The sequence below is a fragment of the Aphelocoma coerulescens genome, chromosome 2 (assembly GCF_041296385.1).
Source record: "Aphelocoma coerulescens isolate FSJ_1873_10779 chromosome 2, UR_Acoe_1.0, whole genome shotgun sequence".
NCBI classification, from domain to species: Eukaryota; Metazoa; Chordata; class Aves; order Passeriformes; family Corvidae; genus Aphelocoma; species Aphelocoma coerulescens.
The window spans coordinates 151,982,153-152,006,441 of NC_091015.1; the positions used below are offsets into that span (position 1 = coordinate 151,982,153).

The 24,289-nt window shown below is 36.7% G+C and overlaps 1 protein-coding gene across 3 annotated transcripts in view; it reads right to left on the bottom strand.

Annotated features, from left to right (window-relative positions):
* The window catches only part of CSMD3 (CUB and Sushi multiple domains 3), a 613,476-nt gene that overhangs the window by 415,517 nt on the left and 173,670 nt on the right, over window positions 1–24,289 (bottom strand). For all 3 annotated transcript variants that reach the window (XM_069006042.1, XM_069006041.1, XM_069006040.1), the window contains exon 5: window positions 7,611–7,818. In XM_069006042.1, coding sequence (XP_068862143.1) covers window positions 7,611–7,818 — 208 coding nt within the window. The remainder of the gene's footprint in view (window positions 1–7,610; window positions 7,819–24,289) is intronic.

The following is a 24,289-nucleotide window of genomic DNA, read 5'->3' on the forward strand; positions in this document are numbered from 1 at the left end:
ATCTTTTCCTCCCATGAGGACAGCCAGGAAATTAAGAAAGTTGTCCACATAGGTTGTCAAGACTCCATCTTTGGAGGTTCTTAAGACAGTCTGGATAAAGGCCTGAGCAACCTCACCTCACCTGAGAGCTGAGTCTGCTTTCACTAGTAGACTGGACTAGTCAGATTCTGAGCTCCCTTCCATGCTGAACTATCCTGCTTATAAGCTTTTGTCATTCTGTCTTGTGTTTCCTTGCAACCTGGTTATGTGGATGCATACATAACATACTGAATTCTGGGATTAAACTCTGGATTTACACCGTAGGTTGATTTGTATTTCCATGGATATGACAATTTCTTAAAGTCAGATTCTCCTTTTACTAAGCACTGAATCTAAATGCCACAAAGTAACTCTTATTGGAAGCATAGACTTCAAGATCTACTGTTAAGTGACAGATTTTCATCATGTAATTCATGTTTATATGTGTCTATTTTGCCTGCAAAGTTTGAGACATGTTTGTCACTGCACTTTGAACTACAACATGAGAAATGACTACAGAAAACCCCATCAAAACAGGGTACTCACTATGGAAGGGCCTTCTATTTTTTCAGAAACATACAAGAACAAATAGTACAAAATAACAGAAAAGCCTCTGCCTTTACTGTTAAACATATGATTTGATATCTGATTCCTCTCTTAGATTCAAATCTTTTTCATTTTTCAGTAAGAATTTTGAGAGTACCAGATGTAAAGCCAGTTTCAAAGTCCTTTTCAGATAACGATTGCCAGACAGAATCATGCAATAGAATGATGAAAAACATGCTGTTAACCTCCACAGTCACAGTAGCAAATTCCCCTCCTAACACTATCATTGTGCCTGAACCCTACACATTACAGAATGCATTGTGGTTCTTGGAGGGTTCCATTCCTCATTGAAACGCCACAAGTGAAATGCTGAATCACCAAGCAAAAAGTTAAACCATAGAAGCAAACAGTAAAGGACAGAAATGCCTGGTTTCTATGGAAAGTTTTTGTTTCCAAGAAAGCAAAGAACTTCCTTTTTGTTCTCAGTCCTTCAAAAAGAGATAAAAATGATAACACTCAATGGATGGATTATCAAAGGCTCAAACCAGATAATATTTTTAGCATTGGTATTCCTCCTATTCCTGATTTTCTGCTCTCCCTGTTCCACAGTGAAGCATTATCTCTGTTACTTTCTGTTTCCTGTTTCAGAAGGAGAGAAGGATTTAGGCACTCCAAAACTTGGCTGCTTTTTGCAGTGATTTTTTTTTCCCCAACTAAATCCAGCAAAAATTAATTCTATCCACTATCAATAAACAAATACTTTGCTAATTACAAGAGGTTTTTATGACTGCATTTTGTTTGCTCTATTAATTGAATAATTTTTTCTACCTATTTGGCTACAACAACAACATTCTTCTGAAAGTATTTTTTCGATGATAAGCAGTATCAATTTTGCTACTATTCTTTAAATTCATCTGGGGCTTTTAACATCCTTAATAAAATCATATTACTCATAACCATTACATTCCTGAGTCCTTCCTCTGAGCATTAAACACAGATTTAAAAAATTTGTATTAGTGAGAAAACAGTAATAATATCTAAAGCAGTGTCAACAGTCTTCATTACTAAAAAAGAGATTGTTACTCTTGTCGCTTTCTAATTTGAAGTAATTTTTCAAGAAAATAAATGCTGAGCTGGAGGTGGGATTTTTTTCCTCCTATTTTAATCTCTTCTTATGAGAACCTCTGCTTCTTGCTTTGTCTGTTTTGTTTTTTTTTCCTTCAACATATTATTATTTTCATTGGTATTTGTACTATTGAGGTGTGATTTTCTACCCCTGTGCTGCCACATTTATGTCAGACAGAGGTTTTCCTCTGTAGCCTTAGATATGAGCATTATTTAACCAAGTACATTGACTGAAAATAAATCTAACTTATTCAGACACTGGATAAATAAAATAACCACCTTGTTAAAAAAGATCTGATTGAGAACCTGTTTTATTAATGCATGTATCTGTTTTAGGTTTAATTGTCGTAATAGTACATTTAATTTTTAAATGCCTCCTAAAAGCTACTTTCTGTTGTAACCAAACTGGCAATAAAAGTTACCATGTAGACATGTAGATATCTAACATGGATAACTCCATTTTCCTCCCAAAAAAACCCCAACCCCAAATAATAGCCTTTTTCATAATAGATAATGTCTGCCTGTTCAACCTCACTTCGCTTTTAATTACCACTAGCTATTCTTCTCTAATATTTCTTCTTAATATTTCTTCTCTAATATTTCTTTCTGTTTATCATTTTGTTCTTTCATAGCACTAGTAAAATGAGATTAAGAGTCAGGAAATGCTAATTAACAACAAATAGCTAAATAACGTTTGTTTGGTCAAAGGTTGGACTCCTGCTCCAGCGTGTGGCCTTCCAGGCCGCAGGCGGATCTCTGTTCCACCATGAACCAAGATGGGGACAGCTGCCTCACCACGGGCTGCAGCAAGGACTGAGGTAGAATCCTTGCTGTGGTGTCTGAAGTGCATCTTCCCCCTCCTGATTCACAGATCCTGGTCTGGAGAGTTGTATCTCTCACTCCTCTTTCCAGATGCAACTGCAGTGCTTTGGGTAGCTCTTTTACCCTTTCTTAAGCACATCACCCCAGCGGCGCTACCTCCATGGCTGATGGGCCAGCCTTGGCCAGCAGTGGGTCCATGTTGGAGCTGGCTGGCATTGCCTCTGCTGAACATGGGGGAAGCTTCCAGCAGCTTCTCACAGAAGCCACCCTTGTAGCCCCCTGCTATAAAAACCTTACCACACAAACCCAATATTGTTCCCTGGTCAAATAGGCCCAAAGTGATAAAAAGTAATTAGTTACTTGGAATAAATTCTGATTTGGAAACCCAAAGAACAACCCACATTTTTGTGTTCTTTTCCTTTCTCATCTGTACTATCATTAAGGAAGTCTAGCTAACAGGCTATCTTGAAAAAGATCATTATAAAAATCAAAAGTTTTAAATATCTCAGATAAAACCTCTTGAAACTGGATGGAGTTCTGCCCATCTTAGTTAAGTGAAAGACTTTCCAAAAATTCTAATTTCATTCTTCACAGAATATTTAAAATTAATTCAAAAGGAGTATTTTTATTGGGGAAAGAATGCACAAAAATCACAGTTGCAAAGGAGAAATTAGTTTTGTTAGCCATTGTTCTCTAACAGCTTTCTATTTTAATGCAATTAAGACGATGAACAAAATATGCAGTATCAAAAAATGAAATATTTAAATATGTTTCAGAAGAGAAATAAATTGCCTATGGTTTCAACAACATACATTTCATTCAGTGTATATCACTGTACATTTTATCTAGAATTATATATGAAAAAAAATTGGCTAAAATCACAGATATATGATCTAGACAATTCCTCAATTTATTACAGAAAATTCTACATTTCCCTTACATTTTAGGAAAATATATTAGGAATTGCTTTTAAATATCCAGGAATATAGTAACAGTAAGAGAGAAGTTAGGTGAATTATTTTATTTTAAAAGAAGTAATTGCATCATGTTTCAAATTTGTTTTTGATAGCAGAGTTCTTAGGTGCCCTACTACTTTGTATGACCATGACAGTGGTAGGTCAAGTATTAGAACACTACACAAAGGTTTTCTTAGAAGTGTGCTCTTATCCAGAGAGAACAGAGTGAAAGTCTTTGGTCTTTTTGTTTTATCATGCTATAAGCTAAGTACATTTTACCTGCAACATTTGAGACACTACTACACTCTCAAAACTCCTTCTCATTAAGGCCCATCTTCATGTTAACAATAAAAATCTCCATAATGTGTTCCTTGTAAAGAAAATGTGATCTTTATTCAGACTACAGCATTAGTTCTGTGAATAAAGGTACTCTAAACACATACTTTATGATAACCACTATTTTCTATTACTTTCTAGACTATCCATCAAAAATATATGGGTTAATGCAAAACTAATCAACATTTCAGGTTCAATTAATCTAAGGTCTTTGCAGGGTTTTGGTTTTGTTTTGGCCTTTTTTGTTTCTATGTTTGTTTGGGGTTTTTTCTGACATAAACAAGTTCTCCAAATATGGAGGAAGAACAGCTGTCAACTTGTTTTGCAGCAACAGCCAAATTAAGGTGGTAATGGGAAACAAATACACAGAGTTTATGTCTTTGCCTAGGATGATGCCATGAAGATTTTTGCCTTTTCTTTTATACCCCTGTTATACCTTTTTACAACTTCTGTATTCCTAGTGCTTTTTGCCTACATTCTTGGACTTGTTTGTCAAGCTGAGAGACTAAATATTTGAGAAGTTTCGTAGCTAAGGATCAGTGTGCCCCAGAGCCCAAGGTCCTCTCCAGAACACATTCTGTAAACCAAGATAGAACCATACAGGGGAAGGTTCCTTGGGGAGGGGGGCTCACTTGAGCCTCTCATTGGGGAATCTTTGATAGATATGCTAATTAGTAAAACCTATAATGTTATACCCAATGTTGTGGGGGGGCACACATACTGGACGGGGTGCATCTCAATGCATATGACCTGTGTGCACCTAAGGATCCTTAAAATAAATACCAAGGTAAAATCCTTTTACCCCTTCCAACAGTGTTTGACTCTTGATTTTAAGACCAGGAAGAGGCATCAAGGACAGTGTGAAATATATACTGTCCATTCTCACATGCTCTTATCTGGAGAGTGCTCTTAGCACATCTTTCATAGACTGTTCTGGGAAGGAGGTTCCACCACTTTGTCTTTACTATTTAGCCAGTGTCGTAATAATTGCCTTAACATTTCAGACTGGAGTACATACTGGAATCCAGGTTCCCCATGTTAAAGCATCCTAGAAAATCATTCCAATTCTCTGTTCTGTGATTATTAAATATTCCATTAAAAGTGACCAACAACAAACTAAGTGAAACATTCCAACCAAAGTATCCTAAAGACGAGCATTAGAAAACTCTTACATGTTCAGATATTCTCTAACTATTTAACTCTAGACTTCCATATACTGGATATCCCATAATGACATTGCCACTTCTTTCACCAATGAGCGCCTAACCCCCCAACTTTTCACTTAGACAAAAAGGAACATTTCACTAGATCTTATTTACTTTCAGCTTTTTGTTTTGTCAAAAAAAAACCCCAGAAAATAATTTCCTCAAACTAATAATTTTCCTTCAGTTTTACTTCCAAAATGTAAGCAATCCTATAATTCAACTCAAGCTGGCAAACATTAGAATAAACAACAAAACAAGAACCTTGAATGGCATCTACACAATTTTTCACCACTATTTAAATGAAAATGGCCTATCAAGATTTTCTTAAGAGAAAAGACTGTCATATCTGAAATATTATAGTAACTGACTGGAAAACTGCAGAAAGTTAGCACTTCATAAAGAATTCCAAGTCTTGTCTCATGGATAACCCCAGCCTATCTACTTGTTGCATAATCTGGCTCTTAATTTCACTTAGAAACAAAAAAAGTAGGGATATTTTGTTACACAGCAGATGTGCAGAAGAAAAGTTTGCAGGGTTTTTTTTAAATCATTAGGTGCAATAGTCATGTAAAGCACCAAATGTTCTAAGAAATTATATTATACTAATACTTATTATCCAGATCAATCAATAAGCTTTTAGTAATTTTAAAAATTATGTATTTTTTTTTTCCAAAATGAAAAGATGAAGAACCTGGGTTTAGTTTTGGATTAGCGATAGTCTAAGGGCATATACAGTATCACCACTCTAAATCTAATTAACAAATTGTTGTTAATTAAGCTTTCCAAATCTGTTTTTCCCAACATATGGGGGCTACTTTTCCATAATTGAACACATCAGTATAATTTAAGGAATATAAATGACAAGCTATAAAAAGAATATGCTCTCAGTCTGCTTCTCTACATGAACAATTATTAAATTAGCATTGTAAATTTTTATGTTTTGTAAACAGATAATGGGAATTTCCATATATAAAGTAATCTTAGTATATCATTTGAATACAGCCAAAGCCTTCTGTAGAACAAAAGTTGAAATAATTGTTTCAAGCTCATGAATGAATAATGAAAAGTCAAATGCACATTCAGCTATTCAAGTGATTCATAACGTCTGTATGTCCTTGCTGTTACCTCACTGATTATTATAAATTATTATTTAAAATTTATTTTAGCTGACAGCTAGTTCAAAAGATTTCAGTTTAAGAGCCTGAAAAAACTCAATGGCAATTAATTAATATTCTAATACAGGTAATTAACTATGTAGGTGGCAGTATGAATTAACTCAAATTATAAAACACTATTTGCTAAAGCTTATAGACTTTTATTTCACCCTGAAGCAGTAAAAATATATTACTTATAAGCAACACTTACAGAAACCAAGACTGATGCTTTTAAAACAATATAATTATCTAATTTTGGATCTTTCCTCATTATAAAATCAAGAACATTTTATTTGGTCTTTGTTGTGTTTGGAGGAGGTTTATACTGATGTGAAGAAAACAAGACTCTACTAACTTCAATGTGTCTAGCCAACAACTTGTATCACCTGTTGTTCACATGCCTCTGTCTGTCTTACAGAACCTCCATAAAGCTTTATGAGCCAGTTAAGAGATCAAGATTTTACTGGAGACCATAACTGTGATTTATGAGTTTGTATTCAACTTATTTTCTGTGAATCAACAGCATATTTAAACCAATAAAACAAACACAAGGATTTGTCATATTGACATGTTTCTTGAGTAGTGTGATGCTGTGTTACCATAAAACTACCAGACCAGAAAACCACAGAATGTGTAATTTATTTTTCCTATTTAACTGAATTTGATCTTGAAAGAGGTTATTTACTATTTTATTTCTTGTAGTTGTTTTACAACATCTACATAACGCATCTACACTGAGATCAAGAATTGCAGAAGTCAGACTAGCAAAAATATTGTTACTACTGCTAAGTCAACAAAAAAACAGTCATAAACTCTTCTTAAAGGTGCTATATTTGGAGTAAAACCAGAGCCAAAAAGTATTGTGACTACTCAGCTCAGGGTGTTTTATCTCACAGATCAGGATGGAAATTTCTAGGTAAGTGTATCACAGCACATTATTTAGAGATCATGCATACAGTTCTTTGCACAGAAAATCCTCCACAGACAATCCGTGACCAACAGGTGGGGCCAATGCTAATTCCCCCTAGCTCTGTGCTGAATGGCCTCCATGCCATTCACTTTCTGACATTATGAAACTCTCTGAAGGCTTCACCAGTCCTTACCAGTACAACAGTCCATTCCATTCTGTTTCTAAATATATACATTTTTAATACAGTAATGGTTAAATGGTTAGACACACAGACAGTGAGGCAAATGAGTCTACAGTGCTCTTCATCTTGATGCTACATCTTTGGAATATATTTAAAAACCATTTTACAGCTGCAATTGGAATATCAACATTATGTCATAGTCACGATTATTATTGTGACGGGTTTTTTTCAGCAAGACTATATATTCACAAATAGAAAAGTAACAAAAAGTTGTACTTTCACATTTCATCATGTGATGAAATGTTTTTTTTTTGTTTTTTTTGTTTTATCACATTAGAATTTCAATATTTGACTTACCCTATTGTAGGTGGTTCAGAACCTTCTATTTCCAAATAATCATATTTTTCTTCCATTTGGAAATCTGTAAAGATGAGTGAGATAGTATCACCAGGCTCTGCCACAATTGTCCATGTGCAGTCTGCATTATTATGATATTCATTAGGAAAGTTAGGGCTCGAGATGATTCCACTTGATCCTCTCATAGTTCCTCCACAAGCATCTTCAGCTGTCAAAAAGACCAAACAAATTAAAATCACCCCTTAAAAAATGTACACTTTCTTGCTGAGAATAGAAATTTATTACTGTTTAGGTGAACAATTGCTTCAGACTTTTTAACATGTTTGACTTGGAATGCTGCTCCAAAATTAAGGTGTTAAAAAAATAATTGCTTCAGATTTCAGTTATTTAAAGATTATTATACTTGTGCCAGCACATATTTTTATAATCTACTATTTATTAATAATTATATATATGGATTAGCATTGTTTCCCTCACTTTAAAATAGCATGCAAAAATGACACTATTTCCTCTTTTGCTTTAACCAAAAATGTTTTCATAAATCTAGTTGAGTTCAACCCCTATCATATACAGTCTGACACATAATGTGCAGCAGTCACATTATACTGAGAAAAGAAGCATGAGAATCTTACCCATTATATGCCAATTGTATTATTTTCTTTTAGTAAGCATCGAGTGATTAGCTTTATTCTTGAAAAATCATTTTCTCATTTTCAAGCAGCTGATCAGTTTTCAAATCAAAGCCATTAATGACTGATTTCTTAATGTCAGATGCAAGATGCTATCACAATTAAGATGTTTACATCAGATTAATGAGTTTTTGTAGATCAAATATTTACAATTTTACCATAGGAATACATTTTTCATGTCATATGAATAACTGTGAAATTATTTGAGCAATTATCACAATGATTTTTTTTTTTTTTATAGTGACTCTGAAACCAAACATACTCTATTTTTTAGCATGTGATCTTATGCTGGATAAACCAGGCAAACATTAGATATTCACAAAATCAGTTCTAAAAGAACTTATTCTATGATGAAAAAATTCTAAAATGGCTGATGTTATGTATCTTCTTTATTAATAATGTATATATGCCTAATAGCTCTAAAATTGTTTTTGAGGATCTTATGTTAAAATTATTTCTGTGAGCTAATAAAATTGATTGGAAATCTAGTGCTTTTATTTCAAAAATGGAAATACCTCTCAAATAACTTGAATGGAAATACCATATTGCATTACTTATTCAGTTTATTATCCAAATGTTTAAAGCATATTTGAAAAGCAATTCTTGTTTCTGCTCAGTTAGAGTGCTAACATGAATAAAACTTGCCCCAGAGTCTGAAAACCCAGTCAATACTGATGAAAAATTAAAGATAAGGATAGGAAAAAAAAACCTTTAAGGAGTATAGGATCACGGAACAAAAAGTTTGAAGAATTCTGACACACATATTGGCTCACTTTTAACAGAAAAAAAAAAAAAATCATTACTATAAGAAGCCGCCTAATTTCAGCAGTTTAGGAATTTAAAATTGTCTCTTAAAAATTCTGCTAAATTATGCCATGCCCAGATTAAAAAAAAAAAAAAGTAAAAGCATATCTTAAATTTAATCTCACTCATTAGCCAGAGCACTTTGAATCCAGTGAATACAATAAAACTTAGAAATCTCATCACATCACAAGTTCTGGTCCTTTGTTGTGAAAGTAATAAAAAAAAAGGGTTTTTTTTATTAAGGACATTCAGAAAAATAATTTTAAATTCCTAGTTTACAGTAGAAAATTGTCCTACTGCATGGCAGAACTCATGTTTTTCTTTTCACAAATGAATTACAGAGAAACATATCTTAGTTCCTAGAAACAAAATAAACCATTTACTAAAAATGTTGCTATAGTCTACCAAAACTTAAAAAATATTAGTGCAGCACTGTTTAAAAACACAAACAATGTCGATGAGTGTGCCCTTTATTCTGAGTCACAGCTGCTAGAAATTTTTGCCAAAGTGTGATTTTGCTACCATCAACAAAATGGACCAAACAAATCATGATGGCTTTTATTCTGATTCATGTGGCAAATTTGCTACAAATACAATTAATATTATCTACATTTAAGTGTTGCAAGTATAACCAAAAGCATGCTGGATATCATCTTAGTGTATTGCATTAGAAGCAATGAGCATTAGAACAATAAATAACAGAATTACTCTACTGTGTTCTTATTTTCCTCCACCTACAATATAATTTTCTTGGTTCAAGTCTTGCAATCAGATCCCCATAGGTAAAAGCTCCCATCTGGGAGAAGACTGAAAAACATTATGCCCATGCAAATGTTTGATGCCTTAAGTTGTGAAGACAGAGTAGAAAAAGATTTGATCTTCAAGTATATTGACAAACACTGTTGGCAGGACTTCTACCGCTAACTTCATAGTGCACAAGACCCTGACAAATTAAAATGTCGTAATTGTATCTTGTGCAACCTGCTTTTAGCACCTGTAGTTTTATCACAATTGAAGCAGCATAATTTCTTCAATGTCAGCTATGAAATGTTGAAAATAGAAGAATAACTGGTGTGGAAACATTTAGGAGGAGTAACAGTGGCTGATTTTCATCAACACGCAACAAGCCCAATAAGGACCTGTGAACAAGGAAGAAAGAGAGGAAAGAAAACTTTGCTGTGATTTTGGTACAGATCCACAATGATCTCTTGCCCTGCCTTTCTGTAACTTTCTGAATTACCTCCAACAAACCACCAAGGTAGGAGTCCTCAAAGACTTTTAAGTGCCTAACCCCCTTTCCCCATGGGAAAAGGCAAGCCCATTCATGGGACTGTCTTTGCTCAAGGACCATGATATACTTGGTGGCTAAAGTGGTAGGATGGGGAAACCCAATGTGTGCCTCAAGGACATTTAACCTTGGGGGAAAAATAATTTGTGGTGTAAGTTTAATGTTGCAGAGAGCAAAATAGCAGGAATGACATGAATCAATGAAGAGTGAATTTTGGGAAGAGCAAGGACAGTGCAGCAGTGACCTGGGTCTGGCCAGTGTTGGTGCCCAGTGATTGAGTGTGCTGCTTCTCCTGTCCTAAGCACCCATCCTGATGAATGGATCCTAAATCATGGTCTAGTTTTGAACATCTGGAGGGGTGGATGAAACAGTAAAATGATATCTGTCTGTGAAAGGATGGGACACAGTAGTTAATGAGAATATATTTATCTGTTTGTTGGTTATCAAGAGGGTTTAAGGAAGCAGTTTTGGTTGTATGCGTATGTGCTGCATCACTGCAATCAAAATGCAGTAGCTAAACAGTGGTTAAACACCTAAATGCCTTGAAAGAATTGGGTGCATCCCCATCCTTTTAGTTTCCAGTTATCAAATATGAAAAAAAACATTCACAGGAATTGTAAGAAGACAACGCTTCAGTTAAGACTTGATAGAATCTGACATTGTTTAATTACAAATACATAGCTTATACTGATATTTTTTTAAAATCTACTTTTAAAAGTCATACTCCATACTTTCAAATTAAATTGATTTGGTCATCTACTGGGAAATTTTATCCAATAACAATCCTGCAAATGTGATATGAAGGCATAAATGCAAAAAATACACTTACTGCCAAGATGTCATTTTCCTAACATATTTCTCTGATCTTAACCATATGCTGAAAGGGGAAGATTTTTCAAAGCGATATGCAAGAGGGGACTTGGCATAAAAAAGCTTTTCAAGGTATTATGAATTCAAATTAAGATCTCTGTTTGAATATGCATAAGGGCTCTTGTGCAGAGGGAGTATCACTGATATTATGATGAGTGATGATTATGAAAGTAATGTTTGGGGGGTTGTTTTTTTTTTTTTCTTTTTGTGGGTATAGATTGTTTCTATTTATGTTCACAGATACTGGCAGCTTTTCTCTCTCTCATTTTTTTCCTTTTACAATCTTATGACAAAATACCCATTAAAAAATAATGTGAAATGTGTACATGTGTACAATCTGGTGAAATCTGACTTCACAAAATTTTATATTTTATCTTCTTCCTGGTTTGCTGTTCACTGTTCATTTATTATAATAAATTTTGAAAATATATTTATCTAGTTTTTTCCATTTAATTTTCTGCTTATTCTTGTAGGTTTCAGTGATATTCACAATAATGTTACATAAATATTGAACCGTAAATTTCATTAGAATAGGTGATCAAAGACAGGCAGCATCATCAGTGATTTATAGGACATGCAAATTCATAGATTTCATTGAGAATTCAATGAGATTGCATGGTAGATCAACGTTTAATCTGGTACACAATGTATCACATCATCTTATCTATCAAGATATTAATAGTGAACGAAACAGTTAAATTTTCTGCACATTCTATATTGCTTTCATGAATTAATAATTTAGTTTCCAATCCTGTTTCTTCATTGTCTGTGCAACAGACAGGCAGCAGAATAGAAACTATACAGGCTAAAGTGAAAAGCACCTTAAAAAGTTAAACTCAGTTTTAAAATCTGTAGTATTAGAGTCTGATTACAAAGCTCACAAATGAGCACAGTAATAGATTCCATATGCGCAAAAATATCTTTAGGAAGCTCCATAGGCAATGCCAGCTCCCCCTGCTTCCTCCTTTGCACAAACAACATTTAGTCCCTTTGTTCCCTGCCCACCTTTCTTGAAGAGTCTGTATATGTCTATTGCAGGACTCCAGCAGTGCCAACTGTTTTGCTATGCCTCTGTGATTTTAAAAATGCTATTGATCTCTGATTGCATGTGAAGTTGCAATTCTTGGGCTTCCCATGCCACATTTGTTTGTGTACAGACACTTGAGAGCTGGTTTTGGTCACCCCACTTCACCAAAAAGAGTGCAAGGAAATCCCTCATGACTGTTCTGTGTGTACTCTGCCTGATCCTCTGTTCCTCAATAAACATTCAAGCTTTGGTAACCAACCACAAAAACTCAATTTAAGGCCTTCTCATTAGGAGAGCAAGATCTTGTCCTGCTAAATAAAAACTAGCTCTTCAATTTAGTCTCAATAATATAATGTTCAGAGTCAGAGAATAAAATATGCATCTATACAGTACAGACAACAGTGTTTGTGGTATAATTCATAGTATATTTATTTTATATGATATTCTGACACATTCTAAAATTCCAAATATAATGTAAGACAGGTATATAAAGATATAATATCTGAGAAACATTTATATGTTGACTTTTTCTACAAATCTTTAGGGATAAAAAAATTGTAGCCTTTCCTCATAATTTATTCACAAGAATAACTTTAAAGATTTCAGAAATTGAAATATAAGGATTGCAAAATATCCATCAACTAAAAATCTTTCAGGGTAGCTTTGCAGAAGATTTTTCATCTTTGACTTACATCAAGTTCATCCAGCTTTTGAGTAGAGGGAGATAAAAGAGTTCTTGAGGACAAATGGAAGTCTTATTTTCTATATTGATTTGTAAAACTCACAGATTTTAAATACCAAATAAATCCAGTGATGACTATAAATTGACATGATTCACGTCCTCAAATCTCCCACTTTTCACTTTTGTGCTCAGTATACCAGTAAAATTTATACAGATTTGACAGCCAGCAAAAAATAATTTAAAAAAAAAAATCAAATAATGCATCTGTAGCTAAAGAGGTGAGGAGCTTAAATGGTGCTTGAGCATAAGTTAAACGGAATAAATTGCCTTCCCACCTGCCACCTTTGAGACAGAACCACAAAAATTACCTATGCCAGGGGAAAACACTACAATACCCACACAGCCTGTGCTTACCTGGAGGCTTGTACTGGGCAACATGGGGTAACACCTGAGGGAGGCGGCCGCGCACTGCCCGGGCCCGGCACAGCCCGACCTGCGCCGCGGCTTGGCCGCGCTGAGGCCCAGCGGCGCCGGGCGGGCACGGAGGGCAGCACGGGAGGCCCAGCGGGGCCGGGCGGGCACGGAGGGCAGCACGGGAGGCCCAGCGGGGCCGGGCGGGCACGGAGGGCAGCACGGGAGGACAAGGTTAAGTGAGGACACAGCCAAGGATGAAGAACAAACGGAGCCGTGGGCGCTGTCCCCTCGCCGCCGGTCGCTGGGCGGCTGAAGGCGAGGTGGGGCAGGAGCGCGGGGAAGGGACGGATCGAACCCAGGTGAAGGCAGAGGAAATCTCTGTTCTCTACGGGTTTTAAGATTGTCTTCTTTTTTTTTTTTTTTTTTCGCAAATCTCGAATCAGTAACTAAGTGTTTATGTTACCTGGCAATAAATTAAAATTCACTGATATCCTCAGAGCTGCCCCTTTTTTCCCAAGGAGAAGTCCTGTTGTGGGTGTGATTTGGGCGAGTTGGGCTCTCCTTCACTGATAGGAAAAGAAACTGTTTTCTAGTAAATGGTGCACAGAAGTCTCATTTATTGTTCTTTATTCTATAAAGAAGGAAGGACACATTTAAACACAAGTAAAATCTTGGCACATAAAGCCAATACTTCGTCTTTTTTACAAAAAAAATCGGAAAGATGTAGCCTCCTGAACTCTTACCTATATGTTTGGTTAAAAATGTACATAGATGAGGGTTTTTTTTTATTATTTTCTCTTTTAGTAGACCAGGACTTGAAATTGATGGATTAACTCACAAGATTTTTTTAACAAAAATAACCAGTCTGTATATCAGTCAACCATTCCTTTACTGCTGTCTTCCAACAAAAGAATAAATTACTGCTTTTTCTCACATAAAAATGAACTTTGGGAAGGGATTAGTGCTTTTATTGCTTACAAACCAAGGTAATTTAAATTAAAATATTTGGACAGGCCTTGTATGAATATGAGCACAACAGAAAAATTACAAACATTTCTTCATGATCAAACTGTTTCCTGTCGCTTTGTGATACAAAAGCTTAGAAGTTCTGCAGTGTTAAGATATTCATTCAGATTTCATGGTTCCCAAGCCTGATATTTACTGTTTGAGTTGCTGAGGGGCAGAAGGCATAAGAGTAAATTCATTAAAAATGGAATACAGCGGAAAACACAAATTACTTAAATTGATTGCTTCAACAAAGAAAAGGAAAAAAATACCTAGAATAGATCAGTTCATCAACTTGAAATTCAGCCATTCTTTCTTTCTAATTATTTTTAATACCTACAAGGAAGAATGGTTTTTACTAGGGTTTATAAATGTAATTTTATCTTCAAAATTTGACTTGTCTTTAAACCAAGCATGAAAAATGTGGAAGATGATAAATAACATAATAGTTGAGATTTTAAAAGTTACTAGGGGTCTTGTGGATTTTGAGTTTTTTTTGATTTCTCAGAAGAGAAACTACATCAAAGTATGAGCTTGGCAATAGCTGATTTTTACACCTGGTTTTGCGGTTTGCCTCTGAACCATAAAGGAATTACAATTAAATTGTTGTAATTGAATGAAAAAAAAAAAAGTTTATGCTAATGTATAAAATAATGACAATGTGTTTTAACCCAACTGGCAACTAAGCACCACACAGCCATTCACTCCAAATGAATAACTAAGTATTCAAAGTGGCACTTGTTTTACCTATCTGTTGATATTTTACTGTACAAAAGTTTGTTTCTGTTTTGCGAAAATCATGAGGTATATAGTCAGGAAGAAGGCTGAATCCTAACCAGAGCACCCAATGTCATCTGACAGGCACAGAGGACGACTCAGCACATCCTTTGGGATCAGTTGACACCTCTTAGTTTGAAGGACCTTCTCAGGAGAAGAGTGTAGCAGGCAGAATGTGAAAGCAACCAAGAAAAAATCTAGCACAAATGAAGATGATACTGGGTTAGTGTGGCAAGGTTTTGGTATCAGGGGGCTGCAGGAGTGGCCTCTGTGAGAAATCAGGGGCTGCCCTCATGGAGCCAGTTCCAGGATGCTCCAAGATGGAGATCCACCACTGACTAATATGGAGACAATCAGCAATATTGGTGGTGTCTCTGTGGTAACATGTTTAGGAAGAGGGAAAAATGCTGTGCAGCAGCAGAGAGAGGGAGAGCGAGAGAGAGGGAGAGAGGGAGGCATAAAGAAAATGAGAGATGCAAACCTGAAGCCACCAAGACTGGTGAAGAAGAAGAAGGTACCATAGGCTACAGGCGCAGAAGTTCCCCTGTAGCTGGTGAAGAAGGCCATGGTGATGCAGGTTATTTCCTGGGAGCTTATGTTTGCCTGGAGAGGCTGTGGAACTTACAGCCTTGGAAATTTTCAAAAGTGAGCTGCACAAGACCCAGAGAAAGTTTAACTGCCTTTAAAGTCAGACTTGAGAGGTGTGTTGGATTTGATAACCTCCTACAGTCCCAAAATAAGTTCTCCTATCATTTCTGTGATAGCGTAGAGATAGAAATGAAAAATAACAGCCAAGCAAATTGAAAAACAAAAACAGTGAAGAACTTGTATTGTTTGAATTCATTCACTCACTATTTTTTAAATTTCCCTGCACATAATCTAGGAGAACACCTAGAACAAGATAGAGGGGAAAAAGAATAGTTCCTTTATTTTATTGTCAACTCTCTTGACCTGATTAAAAGTTGTATTTTTTTTTCCTAAGAACAGGTGCACTGATTTTAAGATTTGCATCATTCAATGGAGAAAGGATTGCAATGCATACATTTTCAGTCATTTTTATCTTAGCTTTAAAAATGTTGGAATCAGACCACTTCAGTGTCTAAACCATCAAGCAAGCAACTAATACTAATTTTCTTTATTACATTCAGTATAGGACTTTAGAGGCATAAGAGGCTATAATAACTTTCATTCTCTAGTCCTTTGAAAGTTCTGGCCTAACGACAACTGGATTACAAGGAGCATGCAGCTTAAAATAATTTACTTTTATGAACTGAAGAAAAACGCAAATGTTCATCAAAATTTCTTCCTAAAATGTGCAATTCCATATGCTCATTTTTGTAAAACCACTAAACATCAGGGTGTATTTTTACCAAGCATTGTACAAAACAAGAAGCACAATTTCTGTGGCATATTTGTGATCTCTTTATTCCTGTAATGTTACATTTCTACAAGAATTTTTGTTTTATTGCAGCACAAAATGATTAAATGATGACAAAATTTTTTCAAGATTTCAGAGTCAAGATTTCTGTAGTTGCTTAGTTATGCAGAGACCTTAAAATTCAGCACTCCTGAATGTGAACTGTGACTACTGCTTCACCAGAAGAGAGGAGCAGGACTTAACCTCTTCTGAAGACATTTTCTCAGCCAATTTATGTCTGCTTTGGCAGCTCTGTTACCTTATTTGCCAAAATTTATCAAACTTAATTTAAGTCTGCCTGCATTTGAAAAGTTCACAGAGATGTTCAAATGTGGAAAACTAAAATCAGAACTGGAAGGAAAAGATTTTTACACCACAGAAGCATTTAGAAGTAGGAGTTTCAGTGTTCTGCTTGAGTGATGAACAAAGTTTTTCAAGTAGAAGTTGAATATATCTCCTTCACTTTAGCCAGTAACATTCTCATAGACAAACTGATAAAGTATGGGGTAGATGATGTGTCTGTGATGTGTGTTGAAAAGTGTCTGAAGAGCCAGGCAGTGAAATGCATGAAAGGTGGTGAAATACAAGAAGCAGCATAAAGTCTGGATAGAGACCAGTTCCCTCACACCTGGAGTACTGTGTCCAGTGATGGCTTCCCAGTATGAGACAGGGACAGAGAGAGTCCCACAAAGAGTCACAAATTATTCAGGGGCTGGAGCTGCAGACATACCAGTGAATCTAAGAGAGTGCATGTTCAGCCTGGAGTAGAGAAGGTTCAAGAGGAATCATTACTGCTCATAAATACTTGACAGGGAAGATGGAGATAGGCTCTTCTGAATGGTACCAAGAGAATGAGAAAATTTGGCACAAATTGAAATAGAAGAAAAACAGTTAGACATGGGGTTTTTTCTACTGTAAGGTTGATTGAACATTCAAACGTTGTTTGGGGAGGCTGTGGGGTGTCTATCCTGCAGATACTCAAAACTCAACTGGACATGGCTCTGATCACCCCACTCCAGGTGGCCTTGCTTTGAGTGGAGGGACTTGAACTTGATTATATTCAGAGGTGCCATCCAGCTTCAGATACTGTCTGTTTCTGTGATTCTGAGAATATTGTGCCCTCTCCTAGGTCAAGAACTGAGTACAGTGCAGACTGTGGAAAGCCATGGAAACCAGGATACTCTAAACACAAATTGAGTGTAACAAGCATTGACAGTAGCCACAGACCAACAATGGTCAGAACAATACCCGAAAATAATGGAAAGGTGCATAACGTGTGCCATTGTGAACTGATCGGATTTCCTGCAAAGATCCTTGTCTGTAGAGATCTGCTGGAAATGTTTTAATACAGCCATACAAAATCACACAGAAGTAAAGTGCCCACAGTGGAACTGCACTGTATTAAAGCTCAGCCACTGCATGAACACCAGCACTGAGAGTGGCTGGAATGAGCATTGACTCCCTGGATGTAACTGACGTCAGATCTGGAGGGCTGATCACGGTATACCTCAGTGTGAGTCAGGTAACAGCTATACCCTGACACATCTATTTCCTCTGATCTTCTACTTAAAAGACTGAGCTCTGGCAAGTTGTTGGGGTTTTAGTTTAGTCCTAGTTTTTCTTCCTGTTAAAGGAATTTTTTCCCATATGCATGTTGCTAGGGGACAAATGGCCGTACTTAAGAGAAGACAAAAGGGCCTGTCGAGGCTTTTGTTTTCATCTGGATGTGAGTTCAGTTCGCTCTCAGCGTCTGGAGAGAGAAGCCAAAGAGAAAGGAGCTGCTGGTTCCTTTTTTCGGCCGTTTTTTTTCTTTCTGCTGGAAACAACGCCAGGATCCCACAGCTGTTTTCCCTGCCCGCTGGAGGCCAGGCCGTGGTCGCCCTGCCCTGCTGCTGCTTCGAGCCTTTGCTGCGTTGTAGCCGTGCTCACCCTGCCTGCCCGGACCTCCGGGGGGTTCCCCTTTAGGATACATCTCGTCTGCCACCCGGGATTTGTGCTTGTGCCTGCCGCTCCAGCCTGCCATTCCAGCCTGCCATTCCAGCCTGCTGTTCCCGAGAGTCTGGGACCGGCTGCCCAGCGGTTTGTGAAGCCTTTGTTCCATCCTTCCCTGGGATCCCAGGGCACCAGAGCAGCCGCGTGCTCCCCGAGCTCGCTCCGGAGCGCCCCCTGCAGCCGCGGGGGAACCATCGCACCTGCCCTGCTCACCGGGAGCCGCCAGCGCCCCTGCCGGCTGCGAGCGGAACTGCACCCGAGGGGAAAGGGCCCGACAGCCGAGAAGGCTGGGACTGGGTTTGTGTTTGCTGTTACTGCCACAGTTGTTGTTGTTTTGTTCGACTGGTTATATATGTATACATATATATAGTAAAGAACTGTTATTCCTATTTCCCACATCTTTGCCTAAAGGCCCTTGACTTCAAAATTATAATAACTCAGAGGGAAAGGGGTTATATCTGCCACTTCAAGGGAGGCTTCTGCCTTTCTTAGCAGACACCTGTCTTTGAAACCCAAGACACAAGTACATCTTTTGGTATTCCTTTCCCCCATGACAAATTGCACAGTGAATACATACACATACACATACACATACACATACACATACACATATACATACACATACGCATGCCTATTTTTTATATTAGTGCTTTTTGTCCCTTTGATGTTAATAAAAAAAGTTATACATAACAGTTCCTTTTAAAAGCCCTTCCTTTGGAGCCATTGAGGCCTACAATATACATCCTTCTTATTTCACACATAGAGTCAACAGGTAGTCATGGCATCTTCAGAGCCATTCTGGTTTATGATAGAAATCCAAAGCATTGAAGATATGTGCCAGAATTCATTACAGATTTTTTCCTGGAACATCGCAATGAATGTCTAATAGTCAACTTAAAATCTCAGACTGGTGTCTATTTTGTTACTTTAGAGTAAGAAAGTGATTGGATCATGGTTGAAATGTTCATCTTTTATTTTCATTAGCTTGCTACCAGCTACTGAAAATTTCAAAGACTCAATTGCCAGGACTTAAACATATACCAAACTTGTAATAATGACTGTGTGAAAAAAACAGTGATAGCAGAATTGAGCTGATCATAAATAAAAAATAACAAACATCTTTCTAGAGCTGTTTCCAAATAAGGATGTTGCAATATGTTTATTGATATTAAGAGTCACAGCACTCTGTATGACTACAGCTGTTACAGACACTTCCTAAAACGAAACAGAGCTGATGACAGACCTTGTAGTAGACCACCTTGCTGAAATCAGAATTCTGAATTCTGAAAAAGTTTCTGTTTATTGCCATATTCATCCTTTATTTCCCTATTCATCCCCTAGCAGGATAGAGAATCAAACAATTGTTTAGTTTGGAAGGGGTCTTAATCATCATCTAGTTGCAACCCCTCTACCACTGGTAGGGGCACCTTCAAAATACAAGACATGGAGCTATTTTGTTTTATAGATTCTTGTGAAGTACACTCTATCTTATTAAGTTTAAAACCTTTTCAGGGTATTAAAAAAGCTGAGTACATGTTGTTGCTGTCAAATTGCTGTCCTGATAAAGATATTAAAATCGGTATCCTGATATTATTTGTGATAAATATTTATTGGTAGCATGTTGAAAATGAAATATCATATTACAATGGAATCATGTTATCGAAGTGCCGAGATGAAATAAATATCAAAAGGGAATCAGTATGGACATCTTATCTCAATGCAACCAACTTCATACTCTGATTCCTGGAGCTTGAGCTGAGATCTATTAGTTGCATAAATTAAAGTGCATTAATCAAGATATAATTAATATTTGCTTACCTTGACCCCCAAAATAAATGCACTGAAACAGTGTAGCCAATGTAATGGCATAACCAGTAGTACATAAGCATTTTTGTGTTGTTGTGTTGCCACAGAGAGACACAATACACAAAGGGTTTTGAGAAGTATGGGAATGATTCACCAAAGGGAAATGGATGTTTGCAGCTGCTCATAGGAGATATCCATGTAAAAAATTTGTAAGGTGAGATAAGCACCAGTAACTACTAACTACTGTCCTGCCCATTATATGAGAATGACTGTCAAGGTTATGTTTTTAAGACCCAACACCCTGATATATGTGTGTGGACATATTTATATATATTCAGTTGTAACACATCTCATCCAATACATTATTTATGAATTATTTATGAAGATGGTGGGATGGTGTGTGTACTGATGGATAGAACTGCAATTCCATCTGGACCAAAGGTACTACACAGGATTTACTAAAGCAATATTTTTACTCAGTAAAGGAATGTATTTAGAGATACATGAGGAAAAAACCTGAGTTCAGCAGACTAAATTTCTATCAAAAGAATTTTAAAAGATTAATTCTAAAATGAATTGGGTTTTAATGTCATGCTGACAACAACGCAAATACCATTTATATGTCTGGGCACCTTTGGTGAAGGAACATCAAAGAAAATCAACAAGAAAATACAAATTGGCTGAAGAACATCATGCAATTAATTGGCTGCCGAAGTGTTTGCATCAAGTGACAATTCTGAAAGCACACAATGTAATTATACAGTAATTGCATAACATGCTGTTTTCATCATGATGACAGCGTAACAGAATCAAAGAAAAACACATTCCTTACATTACAGCATAGACTACCTGAAAGTTAAATAATTCAACAACAGCATAAATTATTGTCATATAAATTAAACATTATGCTTAGGCGAACACAGCACATATGATTCTTGTATAGCAAAATGCAAAAGAAGCCCCAGACTGCACTGTTGAAACTTGATGCTGAATTGACCAAGAATTTCAGTTTGACTTCTTCCCTCTCCAGCACCTCTTGAATGTATAGCTGAGCTTTTAGCAAATTTAGCAGTTGTGACACATTTTGAAAAACACTGCTAACATTTTCCTGAAAATAGGCAACTGTATAGATGTAAATTACTAATCCCATTGCAGAATTCACACACTGGAGGGCAAACACAGTCATACTATTAGACAATGAAAATTCACAGAAGGGAAATCACTAGAAAGCCAATATTTTTGTTACAGCCAGCCACCACCACAGAAAATAAAGATTTTTAACTTGTTTTTCTTTTATTTTGGTTGTTTTTGAAGGACTAGATAAGAGCCTGGATATAGCTAAGTAATTTTCTTACTTTAGATTTTAAATGTTGAAAAAAACCTGGATAGTTTTGACTCTATTAATCACTTTTTTTGTATATTCTAAACTGGAGATTTTTTTATAAGTGGCTGTATTTCTCTGCATCTACCATAACCTCAGCTAAATGAGGGTGAATCATAGAATCATAGAGTGGTTGGGTTTGAAGAGATCTTAAAGATAATCTAGTTCCAACCCTCCTGCCATGAGCAGGGACACCTTCCACGAGACCAAGTTGCTCAGGGCCCCATCTGACCTGGGCTTGAATACCTCCAGGGATGGGACATCCACAACATCTCTGGGCAACATGTTCCAGTGTCTCACCACCCTCACAGTAAAGAATTTCTTCCTAATATCTAATCTAAACCTATCCTCCTTCAGCTTAATGCCATCTCCTGTTGTCCTACCACTACACTCCCTTGTGGAAAGTCTCTCTCTAGCTTTCTTTTAGTAGTCTCCCTTTAGGTACTGAGGGCCTACAAAAATTATTACTATTTTTGAGCCCATGTTCTATTTACTGCCTACCCTACTCTCTAATGCAGAAATTCCCTATACTTCTGCAGAAATGATTAAAAATTAAGATCACAGAGTTATGCTTTTAAAATATTAAAACTTGAACAAAATCAAAAGTACAGTTCTCAGCCTGTGATATACGATTTCAAAAATATTACCAAAGTAAATTACCTCAAAAATATCACAGGGCCACAGATACATATAGAAGGGTACTTCATTATAGTGTTTATATAAATATATATTTACGTATTTATTAATAAACATGTTTTTATAATATGTATAAATAATGTACTCAGTATTAATATCTTTATGAATACTATTTGAAGTAAACATATGAAAAATGTAAAAGTTTTTTTAGCAAATACATAATATTCATTAAAAATGCAGCAGATTTATGAAGTTTATCTTTTGGATATTTTTTTTACTTTCTTTTTGAGAAAATGCTATGCTATAATGAATGAATTTTTCCCTTGCTTCTTTGTTGCAATTAGATTACTTGCCATTCAGTCTGCTAATTTGTGGTCGAGATAATATTCATGTTTGTCTTCCTGACATAGCAAAAATCTTTATCTCAATTCAGCAAAAGGAAATGTACCATTTTTGGCAGAACACAGTACAGTGGTTATTGATAAATGAGGAGCAGCAGCCTCTAAATATGATCATATGTTGACAAAAATAGGAAAAAAAGAAAATAAAACACAGACTAGTTAATATTCAAAAATTTGGGTTTTTTTTTCTCACAACTGATTCATATGCATTCAAGGAAACACACAACTTGTTGTTGCCCTGGAAAAATTGGTTTCCAGTTGTATATATTTATATCCTTTTGAGCACCCTCTCCATTCCCCCAGCTTTGACCTTCTCATTTAGTCTTTTAACAATACCCTATAATAACTGTATTTTTCTTACTTATTATTTTGTCTTCTGTCCCATCTTTGAATTGTGGTGATTTTTTTTCCATTAACAGTTTCAAAATTGCCTGCTCCTTTTCTCAGAATCATCTTGCCTGCTGTATCTTGTCTTCTCTCATGCTTCTTATTCATAGTCTGGTACTTAGAGATAGGTTTTTCCAGCAATTTCTTTCACTGTGCATTTACAGGATCCACTTAACATATGGAACTGGAAATCTCACCTAAGTATTCATATATATATGCACTAGACTTCTATATTTGAGCTAGTCACCTTAGGGTCTTTCATAATCATTTATGAGAAACAGACACTTTTACAGTGCAACATATAAAAGTCCAGTATGAGTGTAAAGGGTTTTAATGACAAGGTTTTGGAACCAGGTGGGCTACAGGGGTGGCTTCTGTGAGAAGCTGCTGGAATTTCCCTCATATCTGACAGAGCTAATGCCTGCTGGCTCCAAGAGGGACCCACAGCTGGCCAAGGACGAGCCTATCAGTGAAAGTGATAGCACCTTTGGGGTAATGTATTCAAGAAAGGCATAAAAACTGCAATTTTAGCTGGACAGAAGTATGAGACCATGAGGGAAACGGCCCTGCCCACACCAAGGTCAGTGAAAAAGGAGGGGGACAAAGTGCTTCAGACACCGCAGCAGAGCTCTCCTGCAGTCTGTGGTGAAGATCATGGACAGGGAGGCTGTACCTCATGGAGGTCCATGATGGAGCAGATATCCACCTGCAGCCTCTGGAGAGCCTTGTACGGGACCATGTAGATGCACCTGAAGTAGACTTGGCCCCATGGGAACCCTGTACTGAAGTAGGCTCCTGGAAGAACCTGTGGCCCCATAGAGACAGAGAGAAGCCCACACTGGAGCATGTTTTCTGTTAGGACTTGTGACCCCATGGGATATCCCACACTGGAGCAGACTGTTCCTGAAGCACAAGGAAGAGACCCATGGTGGAGCAGTTCATGAAGAAGTGCAGCCTGTGTGGATGACTCAGTCTGGAGAAGTTTTTTTAGGACTCTCCCATGGGAGGGACCTCATCCTGGAGCAGAAAAAGTCTGAGGAGTCCTGCCCATGAGGAGGAAGGAATACCAGAGACAACGTGTGATGAACTGGCGTTGACCCCCA